This window comes from Agelaius phoeniceus, chromosome 20, assembly GCF_051311805.1.
Source record: "Agelaius phoeniceus isolate bAgePho1 chromosome 20, bAgePho1.hap1, whole genome shotgun sequence".
NCBI lineage: Eukaryota > Metazoa > Chordata > Aves > Passeriformes > Icteridae > Agelaius > Agelaius phoeniceus.
Genome location: NC_135284.1, coordinates 11,046,996 through 11,058,047, shown reverse-complemented (window position 1 = coordinate 11,058,047; position 11,052 = coordinate 11,046,996). Strand labels below are relative to the sequence as shown.

General features: G+C 51.4%; 2 protein-coding genes across 2 annotated transcripts in view; both read right to left on the bottom strand.

Moving 5' to 3' along the window:
- Nucleotides 1-1,936: 1,936 nt before the first annotated feature.
- SUPT4H1 (SPT4 homolog, DSIF elongation factor subunit) lies at nt 1,937-4,536 on the bottom strand. Its single transcript, XM_054646836.2, has 5 exons — nt 4,379-4,536; nt 3,757-3,863; nt 3,591-3,646; nt 3,325-3,378; nt 1,937-2,321 (listed from the first exon to the last, which is right to left on the bottom strand). Exons 1-5 carry the CDS (start codon nt 4,454-4,456, stop codon nt 2,254-2,256), a joined length of 363 nt encoding a protein of 120 aa, XP_054502811.1. The 5' UTR covers nt 4,457-4,536; the 3' UTR covers nt 1,937-2,253.
- Nucleotides 4,537-4,584: 48 nt separating this feature from the next.
- The window catches only part of RNF43 (ring finger protein 43), a 61,226-nt gene continuing 54,758 nt past the window's right edge, over nt 4,585-11,052 (bottom strand). The window contains exon 11 of the mRNA XM_054647140.2: nt 4,585-7,687. Within this exon, the coding sequence (XP_054503115.2) occupies nt 7,644-7,687 (44 nt within the window). The 3' untranslated portion in view covers nt 4,585-7,643. The remainder of the gene's footprint in view (nt 7,688-11,052) is intronic.

Here is an 11,052-nt window from a genome sequence, read left to right as displayed (position 1 = left end):
CCACAGCAACCCCAGCCAAACAAGCCCATCCTGCTCAGGGTCCTGTGCAGAGCCCTCTCGTCACCTCCTTTGCATCATGGGCCAGGGGACAAGGGTCTTGGGTCCTGATGTGGCTCCAGCATGGCCATTCCCTGCAGCCAGGGGAAGGCAGTTGGACTGAAAGGTGCTGTGAAACAGCAGAAAATGGAGCTTGTGCCTCAGTCGGTCTCCAGCAGTTCCCCAGCCCCAGCAGAAGGCCGTGCTGCCACCCCGTGGCACTCCCAGTGTGAGGCTCCCCGGGCTGGGCATGGCAGGGGAGTTGATCTGTCATCCAGCATCCTCCCAGCCTGGCTGGAGCCAAACTCTTGCTCCCCAAACCCGTTTCCAGCCAGCTGGAGAAAGAGCCACCCACCTCATCTTCCTTGCCCCCTTCCATCCTGAACGTGTCAGGCTGTCAAGACAGCCCAGACAGCCCATGGCTGCAGCTTTCCCAGACCATTCCACAGGGGATGAATGCATCTGGGGGAATCCCAGGTTACCCTGTGCCACTCATGGCACAGCTGGGTCAAAATTGCCCTCCAGAGCCCAGAGGTGCATGCCCAGAATGCCTAAAGCCGAGCATCCTGCATTGGCAGGCCCTGGGCTGCTGGGACAGTCACACCTCTTGTCCCACTGGCCTGCTGGGAAATCCCAAGGTCCATCTTCTGCCCAGAGTGCAACCCAGCAAGCCTGAAGGATGATTCACTAGTCAACTCAAGGGCTTTGATTTCACCAGATGTGCAAAAGTCATGGTCAACTCCCCTTTTGACTGCAGAACCAAACCTGCTGCTCCCTGTACCCAAGAGGAAAGTCCAACCCCCAGACCAGGGGCTGATGTGCTCTCACCTCTTTCCACAAAAGGTGACCTGCACCTGGAGACGTTTGCTGGAGCTCAGAGCCCAGCAAGGACTTGACTTGACCCTGGTCTGCACTGAGCAAATACTCATTACTTCAGCACCACATCTGCAAGGGCCCATGCAAAGGGTGGCTTAAGGCACCTTCCACTCCAGCTTCCCTGTGCTCCAGGCTTCTCTCACCACATTTCTGCTCCAGATCTCTACAGGAGGCCAGGAGGCCATGCTCTGTCTGACCTGGGGCACCTAGGACTCATTTCTCATGGCCAACTCTACAAACTAGAGCAGTGCAAGGGGGGGCATCACCTCTGCACGCCTGGCAGTGTGACTCTCAGCCAGTCCTGCATTCCCTGTGCTGCAGCTGCTCTCATCCCAGACCAAGTGCAATTTTCAGGCTCTACTGGTTTTCCATTACTTGTCACCAGAAAACAAAACTTGAGCTTTCCAGCTCCAGGATTATCTCACGGGAAAAAAAAAAAAAAATCTTATTTCACAGGGCTACTGATTGAGGACTCGGCCCTTCTCGATCAATGGGTGCTGCAGAAGTGAAACAAAGTAATTCAAGAAGGCCAAATCCCTCAGGAGTTCAAGTGTTACAGACACTAAGCTGACACTTGTAACAGTCAGATGTGCAGAATAGGCTGGGTGGGTGTTTCCACCCTTGCTTGTCCACCCCGCCTGTGTGCATGGCCTGGTGCTGCCTCACAACCACACCAGCAACGGGCTCGTCCTGCTCTGCCTGCCCTGGAGCCCAGCAACAGCCAGTGGATGGTCCTGGAAGCTCCATCCTGCTACCTGTCCCTTGTACAGGACCTGTAGGCCCAGGGCTCCATGACCTCCATGTAACCAACTCCACAGGAAGCCCTGGCCATCACCATCTCTGCTCCATCCAGCTGGCAGCTGCAGGTTTCCCACATGGAAGGACACCCCATGGAGCCAGGGCAGGATCTCGCTCTCAAGGCAGGAATGTGGCCCATGGCACAAGCAGTGACAATCACAGGCTCTGCAGTGTGGCACAGGCAGGGGGGTGAAACCAGTGACAGAGTGACAGCTGGACCCAGCCCTGACCAGGCAGTGGGTTTTATTGAACTATTTACACAGCTATTTCCCAAATCCCCTCTTTCCCACATCAACTGTAAAAAAAGCTTGGGCATCATGATGAAACACCTCTTCCCAGCTCTACTCACACCCTCCCCCCTGTCACGGCTCAGATAAATGTCTGTGGTGTGGAGGAGTCCGGAGGTACTAAGTGAGGGGAGCTGAGCCAGCACACCCCAAGTCCAGCCCCACTTCCCTACAGGATAAAAGCTCAGAGGTTTTGGAGCAGTCCCCACTGCTTCTTCCATGCAGCACTGGGATCTCCAGGCAGCACAAGGGCCCTTCAGGTTTTTATGGCTGTGTCCCGAGACTTGTAGGCCACGCCACGGCTCTTCAGCTCTCGGACGATCCCTGCAGCAAGGAGACAAACACATTTCAGTCTTCTCCTGGAATGAGGAGCCCTGGGAACATCTGGTGGTTCTGTCATGTAGAACTGGACAATAACCTTCATTTCACAGAATGATGGAATATCCTGAGTTGGAAGAGGGATAAGGATCATGGGAGTCCAGTCCCTGGCCCTGCACAGACACCCCAACAATCCCACTCTGTTCATTCCTGGTAGCAGTGTGCAAATGCTTCTGGAGCTCTGCCAGCCTTAGGGCTGGGACCATCCCCTGGGGAGCCTGTGCAGTGCCCCACCATCCTCTGGGGAAAGAACCTTTCCCTGATATCCCATTTAAACCCTAACCCTGGGTATTTCAGATGTGCCTGGGCTGTGGCAGAAGGCCTCAGCTTCCGGCCTCATGATGTTTCCAGCTCCTTCCCAATGCAGCCCTCAGCTAGAAATAAGAAACCTGGGGCTCCAGACACAGGCATAGCTTTCACCCCAGGGGTTTGGGATTCACCCCTGGGTTAGGAGTCTGCTCTGGGACTACATATTGGGCAGGAACTCGCTGGATGGATGACGCCCTTTCTGCATTCCAGAGATGAAGCAAATCCTCTGCACCCTCTACTCCATTTGTAAAAACAGAAATCCACCATGGCATAAGCACTTAGTGCAGGAGGAGGGGTCTGCTCATTGGGATTGCCACAACAGCACCCCATTCTGAAAAACACTTTTTTATTAACAAAACTCCATGTTATCCTGGAGCTGAATGGTTTGAGACATGCCCACTTTCCAGAATCACTAATTAATCCAAGTTGATGCCTCTGATAGCCAGGCTTTAGTCAGCAGCTTACAATATAAACTTCTGGCAGGTACAGTGCTGAACCCTAAAACTCCCTCTCTAGTCCAGCACCTCCTTGCAGTCACCTTTGCTGATCCTATCACACTTTTGCTGATCCCATCACCCACATGGCATGCTCCCTAATGCAGTGTTCAGAGCCCCAAACCCTGACTCCACCACACAGGTACCTTGGGGCAGGCGGCCGGTCACAGACACTGCATAGACACCTGGCTTGAAGGTACCTGCAGGAAATAAAACCCCAAGTTACCCCACATGGAGCAGCCACATAGGAATCCTCAACCTGTGCAGATGTCCGCTTACAGGGAGGGCAGAACTCCTTCTAGCAGTTCCAAGTTCCCAAGTTCCCAAACCCAAGTTCCACTCCAAGCAGCAGTTCCCGCTGCCCCTGAGAAGGGTTTGTAGAGAAGGGATCTCCAGCTCCCAAATTACTCACTGATCCGCTGCCACTTGGAGACCCAGCTGTCCTCAGGGCTCATCATGGTGATGATCCTGCAGGGGGGATGGCAGTAAGGGAATGTCTCCTGGCTGGGTGACCCCACAGTGCCACTTGGGTGTCCCCAGGCCCCCGGGGGACCGCGGCCGGGCCCAGCCCCACTCACCCATCAAAGGAGGAGCTGGTGCAGTCATAGACCATCTCGCGGTTGCCCTTCATCTGCAGATACGTCTCACAGTTGTCACAGCCATCATACTCGAACTGGTCGATGGTCTAAGGGAACACGGGTGTCGGAGACCGGGACCAGCCGGGAGCCGGGTAGCCACGGGGCCGGGGAAAGGGAGGGAAGCCCGGGAAGGAGGGTTCAGGGCCACGGTCGGAGCGGACGGGAATCGCCCAGGGGCTGCAGAGAGGCCCGGGGGGGAAGGGCCGGGGCAGGAGAGGGGAGGCCGGGCCGGGGTCGGAGGGACAGACCCGGCGGGGGAAGCACTAGGAAGGTCCAGGCCGGGGAGGGGGGCCTGGGCCGGGACAAGGAGGGCCAAAACAAGCAGGGAAAGGGCCGGGAAGGGCAGAAAGGCTCGGGCCGGGGCCGAGAGGAAATAGCCGGCGCAGGGAAGGGCCGGGGCCGGGGCCGGAGCCGACGTGGTGGAGCTGGGACAGGGAGTGCCGGAGCCGGGGAAAAGGGCCCGGTAGGGGCTGCAAGGCTTAAGCCGGGCAGAGGAAGGTCCGGAGCCGGCGAGGAGCAATCCCTGTGCCGGCCCCTGTCCCTGTTCCCTTCCCGGTCCCACCTTGACGAGGGAGCAGAGCAGGCAGGCCCGCAGGTGCCGCAGGTCCTTGGGGACGGTCTCCAGCGAGATGGCGGCCATGGCTGCCCGGTTCCATTCTGCGGCTGCGCAGCGGCCCCGGCCCCGGCCCGGAACAGGAACGGGAACGGCTCCGAGCTCGCCCCAGCCCTGGCTCCGCCCCGGGCTCGAGTGGGGGCGGCGGGCGGGGTTTCTGTCACGGCCGGGCCGGGCCCGAGCACAGCCCCACGCACAAAGAACAAACGCAGGCAGCAGACCAGTACATGGATAAATATATTAGTAAATAAATATATTTCTGAGCACATCATCATATTCACACATCTTTGTGTTTATCGGACATAAATACACAGTTTTGCATATATATAAAATGTATTCTTTTTTATTTTCCCCGTGTGTGGACTTTTTTTTTTTTTTCTGGGTCATAATTTATTCCCAAACCCCGAGAGCCAAGATAGACTCAGCAAAAAAAAAAAAACAAAAAAACAAAAAAACAAAAACAAAAACAAAAACAAAACGAAATAAAAAGCAACAACAAAATGAAGCGATATTCACATTTCCGAAGGATCTGAGGGATTTGTGCAGGAGGGGAGATATCCAGCCAGCCCGACCATATGCCCAGTTCAGGGGGTGGGACCTCTTGGGAAGGGGGTCCCAGCAGAAGGACTGGGCCTTCAGTTTTCATAGAGGGAGTTTGGGATGCTCTGGCTTCCATCAGTTTTTGGCTGTGACTTGGGATGCAAAGAAGGAAAATAAACTCTGCATCACTGCAGGAATGCTGGAGAGACTCCACGGTGGAGCCCACAGCCCTCAAAAGCATCACCCAGAAGCAAGAGGTAAAGAACTGTGAGGAACCATTCCCTATTTTCTCAAATACTGCTTCTTCCCTTCCAGGAAGCCAAGGACAGTCATATATCTACTGAAGAGGATCTTTCAAACCCAAGTTCCCAGACAGTTCCTCCCTCTCCTCCCCCTGAGCCCCCACGAAGGCAGACCTGCACTCCAGCATTTCCTACGTGAACAGGAGCAGCAGCATAAGGTCGGGCAAGGGAGACACCTGGAAGCAGGCGCTGCCCTGGCAGCCTGGTAATACTGCAGTAGGGAGTGGAGAGGGTGCAGCTTGTGGCTCACAAATTCAGGAATCTCCTCTTCTGTTAGGGACAAGGAGGGAAAGAGAGGACTTTAGAGCTTCACTTGTTCTTTTGAGCAGAGAAATGAATCCCTGGAGGTTCTCTGCCTTCCTGACTCCTAAAAAAAGCAGTGGGAGCACCCTGACTTCATGACCTTCCCCCTCTGTTAAGCCTCTCAGCCCTCCAGAATGGTCAAGGATACAGGGACCTGGTTCAGACAAGCCACAGACCAGGAGCACAAGAAGCCAAATGGGGTGAATCCAAACCCACTCCTGGATTTTTCCTCTAGTTAAAGAGTGACTTCCCTGCACAGGAGAATTCTGAGCTTGTGTCTTCTGCTTGCCCTGTAGGACAAACAAGAGCCTGGAAAGGTCTGAATGTAATTCTGCTGGGTTCTTTGATGAAGGAAATTCAGCTCTTCCCTAGAATGAAAGATCCCACAGGGGCCTGGTCACAAGGAGACAAGGAATGAGCACTACAAGGGAATAATGTTGGGTTTAAAACAGTGCTATTGGCTGATCACTTGACTGTCAGGACTGATTAGCAGCTGGGACCAAGATGCCTTTTTTGAGGATTAAGGGCAGCAAACCCTGTAAAAACCTTTCCCACCAACAAAGGGAGGCAGAGGATTATCCTGAACTGGGACTGCATCACCAGAACACTCTCTTGCGAAGCTGCTGCTTCAAAGGAAGACACGGGAAGCTTTACTGAGCAGATGGGAAAGTCTGTCCCTACATCAAGTTTCAAATTGTTAAGAGTTATCTTTAGCTCCAGTATTGTACCCTCACCAATGCTTCCTTGTGCTTGGAAGCACCTGGTGCCACAGACACGTGCACTTCACATGGGAATCTGGCTGATTCTTTGGCCTGACTGATCATTTAGTGCAATGAACCTGACAGGAATTCTCTGCTGTTTGAAAGCTACATGGGTTCTGTATGTTTTGAATTTGGCAGGTTTCATTTTGCTTGAATGTCTGCAAATTATGAGATGTAGGAAATAAGAACTAGTGATATTCAGAAAAACCCAAAATATTCATAAATGTGGGGGAGGGGGAACATAATAAACTAGAGCCTGATGACTTCTCAAGTTTTATCCCTGCATCATCAAAATGTTGGAAAAGACAGAAAAATCCTTTTGAAGGATTTCAGGAGTCTCAGAATATGAAGTTAAGGCTGGGTGATGGATAGGGCTCTGCTCTGCATTTGTTATGGAGGCTTTTGCTGGGAATTTTTGCTGTGTCTTGGGGCAATGAGAGGAAGGAGAGAAGCAGGAACCACATGAACTCCAGGATTTTGTATGACTCCTGTGATGGGGACATCTAAGATATGTTTGAAATATGCTCTTAACAGGCCATGAGAGCTATTTGAGGGTAGGTGGAGGAGTTAGGGGGTGAGTGAGAGACTTTGTTCACATTGCCAGATGAGAGGGTGGATTCTTTGCAATGGAAAGAGTCTGACCCAGCTCCTTCCCAGAACTGTTGACATCCCTGTGTCTTCCCCTCTCCTGCTGCTGGCAAACAGTCAGTGGCTGAGATGGTGTCAGCTGAGGGACATTGAGGTGACCAAAAGTGATGAGAGCTCTTGGTTTCCACTGAAGTCAGAAGCAGCACCTTGCAGGGCAGCCCTGTGAGCGGTGAGATGGAGAATAGCTTGTTCCTGTGTCTGAAATAAGCATGGAAAAGTTAATTGAAGAAATCTGGCTTTTGACCTAAGTGAGGAAATGAAGTCAGGAGCTACCAGGCCACAGAAAGTAATTTCTGCAGCTTTTGGTCTTGAAGGCTTGTTTATTTTTGCAGTGTTTAGCAAAACCTTCTGTGGCATGAACACGCCAAAATAGCAGCTTGCACTCACTCGGTGAGCTCTCCCTGGGAGCCCTGCCCAGCTCGGAGCGGTGCCACGGGATGACGAGGGGCTGCCTGTGCCTCCAGAGGAGACAGCCCAGAGAGCAGCGCTCTGTCTGTGTCACCATCGGGCCGTGGGGACATGTCAGGAGACCACGAGTGGCCCGTTGCTCTTGCCAGTCTGTGTCTCAGCAGGGCAGGGCTGGGCAGAGCCACATGTGAGCAGCTCCATCAACATCTGTGTCCACTCCAACTCCCAGCGAGCAAACAGGCCAGTGTTTTATTAAACTGAGTGTTCATGGACATCCTGGACCTCCTCTTCAGATTCTGCATTCAAAGAAAAGGAGAAAGAAGAGTGTCAGCTACACCTGGCTGAACATTCCCAGGCTCTGCAGCGGCTGGGGCCTTGACCCTGCAATCCAGAGAGCAGATGCTGCAGGAAAAACCACTAAGTGGAAGCTACTAAAAAAGCCACTAAGCCACTGGAACAGGCTCCCCAGGGAATGGTCCCAGCCCTGAGGCTGCCAGAGCAGGAGTGTTTGAACAATGCTCCCAGGGATGCACGGGCTGGGATTGTTGTAGTGTCCTGGGCAGGGCCAGGGACTGGACTGGATAATCCTTGTGGATCCCTTCCAATTCAGAATATTGCATGATTCTAGGAAGTTTCTCTCAGTTTTTCAGAGGGAATTTTCTGGCCACCTCCCAGCCAGTTTATTCCTCTAAGGTGAAGTACAATAAAATCTTAAGACATCAAGCTGCTCCTTATATATTTCAGAGGAGGCAGGCTAAGGGCATCCTAGGATTCACATCACAACAAGGTGTTTGTTTTTGAGGCTTTTTTATGTTTGCCCTTTGTGAAAATCTGTACTGCTGATTCAAAAATTATTAGGAACAGAAAATAACACCAATTCATATCTCACAGAGCCAGGGGGCAACAGAAACTCCAGGCAGTAAGAGCAGAGAGCACTGATGCAAGACAGGAATGACACACGTTCCACAGTGTGCGAGAGGTTGCACAAATTGCTTCTGAGCCCAGCTCAGGCCCAGGCTCTTGCCAGCCCCTTCTGCCTGGAGAATTGATAGGCAGGTGCTGAGCAGTTTACTTGGAAACATCCAACAAAAGGGCTGCCTAAAAAGGTGCACCCAAGTCACTGCTCCAGACAGCCGCTTTCTCTCTAAGTCACTGCCTGCTGTCACACACACCAAAGTCCCTTCCCAGATGTCTCTCAAGCCTGCCCAGAACTCTTAGACAAGGTCAGCATAGCCCAGCAAAGGCATACAGGCATTATTTTTCCTATCTCCCTTTTCCTGAATGTTTCTGAGATCAAAGGAAAGAAATGCCCTCTTAGAGATTCATCGAGGGCAATTCAAAACAGCTTTTCAGAACAGTCACAACAAATTCTTGTTGGTTATATATCATCTATATATCTGCTCCAGCTGTAGGAGCAGAGCCTTGAAATTAAATATGTGGGAAGAAAACAAACAAATGAGATTCTGCTTGGAAAAGTGTAGCTAATCAATGTAGGAAAATGAATGCACATGATGTTATACATGTACACACACGTGCAAGCATGGCCACAGTACCTGAAGACAGAGTTTAAGCATCTCTTACATTTGTGCCTTGAGTCACAAGTATGTGGAATAAGCCATTTCCAACTGCTTTCCTTGTCACCAGCTTATGTGCAACCCAAGAAGAGATTGTCCAGCTTCAAGCCCTCTGCCTTCACATGCCTTCAGTCTCAAATAGCATTACTAAAAGATTTTCTGAAAGCTGTGCCTGCATAAGTGTCCCTTGCTCCGGCTAAGAAAAGATCATGAACTGGGACAGGTCAGAGAACCTTGGCTGGTGGACTGGCCATGGCAGGGCAACGACCTGGAGCACACCATCATGACACCACAGAAATCATGTTCTTTGGGTGTTAGGTTTTAAGGGTGGTCTTTTTTTGCCCTCTAATCCCTTTCCCCCTCCCTAGTAAGGTTACAAGATGTGGCAGGAAAAGGGACTCAGGATGAGCAGGAAGGAGGAGACGGGGAGGATATGGAGAGCACTGCAGGAGGTGAGCTTTCACAGGGAGAGAAATCAGGAGATTTCATCAGCCTGTGCTGGAGTAATGTGGCTGTTCTGGGATGCTTCCCAGGTGTGCCGGGGCAGTTCAGGAAGCCATCCAGCTGGAATTCACTGCCAGCTGTCTGTCTTCCTTTAAGAGGATCCATCAGCATTGCTCCAGGATTGATTCTCCAGGGACAAGACTCCCAGGTGTGGTCTCTCCAGGCAACAGAAGAGTAAGGGATCCACCTTTATGCAAAGCCCACCAAGAAGGGCTGATGGAGGTGCTCAAGGAAGAGGCATAAACTCCAAGATCATGCAAGGCTCTTTAGGGTCATCCACAGCGTTATTCCCTGGGATGCCAGTGCATGGCAATCTCCAGGGGCTGTGGACCAAGATTCAGCCTCACCTAGCAGCTGGGTGAGGTTAGCATACACCTGGAGGGTGCTGCATCCCACAGGAGCACCAGCAGCTTCTGGAAGCCCTGGTTTAGGAACTTCCTGAGCCAGAGGGTGGATTTGCATCTCTGCATTTGCTACCTCTTGATCTGGGCTCTCAAAACCATTTTACTTCGGGCATCTACATCCCGGGGGCAACCAGCACCAGGTTTCATTATACACCTTGTGTTGCCTTTTGGGTGTTTTAAAGCTTCTGGTTTCCATTTGATGCCATCAATTTCTTTGTTCTAAGTACTCTCTTGTCTGCCTTCTCCTCTGCTCTCCTTATTTCATATCCTCTCTTCCCTATCCTCTGCTGATCACCTTTTTTCCCACATGAAAGTCTCACTATTCTTTCTATTTTCTCAGAAAAAAACATCGCTGTGATTGTACCAGATACATTTCTGCCTGCTTCCAAGGGGGCAGAAATTATTTCCCTTTCTTTTTCCACCCTTTTTGGTGATCAGGAGCTGTGAGATCACCACAGGCTTACACAACTGCATAAAGGCACTTTCTGCTTGTTCCACATAGTTCCCAGCCAGCTAATGATAACGATAGTAATAACAACAATAATGTTGTGATTTTTACTTAAAAGTGGCTCTGCTCATGTGTGGCATTTTGTGCTACTTACAGAGGATTTCATCCACCACCCTCTCACTCAACAGCTCAGCAGCAGGAGATCCTCCTGTAACACTCTGTATCCAGTTTTAATGCTTGACATCCTGATGGATTTTATATGTGATACACTTGGCTATCTCCTCTCCTTGTCCAGCATATTTATGAGCTTGCTGAAAGGATCATACGGTTGCAGAACTCCACTTCTCTCCTCTCTGAGTAATTCCCCTCCATTAAGTCTGATCTGCACTCTTGTCTCTTTTTTCAGTGAGTTATTTACCTGTGGGAGCACCTTCCCTTTTATCCTTTCAGAGCTTCCTTCCCCTAAAAGATCTGTCAGGCGTTATCTCTCCCTACAAAAACTGGGTTGCCTCCTCCCCTGGTTTTCACATTCAGCCATGTGCCTACAAGTCAGACCCTGTATTTGAATTTTTAACAAATTGCTTGGCTGGAAAGTCAGGCTCATCATTCTGTGGCTTCAGCTATTTCCAGCTGATATTGCCCTCAGCTCTTCCTCCTTGGTCTGGGCATGGATAAGAGATTGCAGTCCACATTCAGGATTTATCAGCTGTGTGCTTGATCCCTGCAGGATG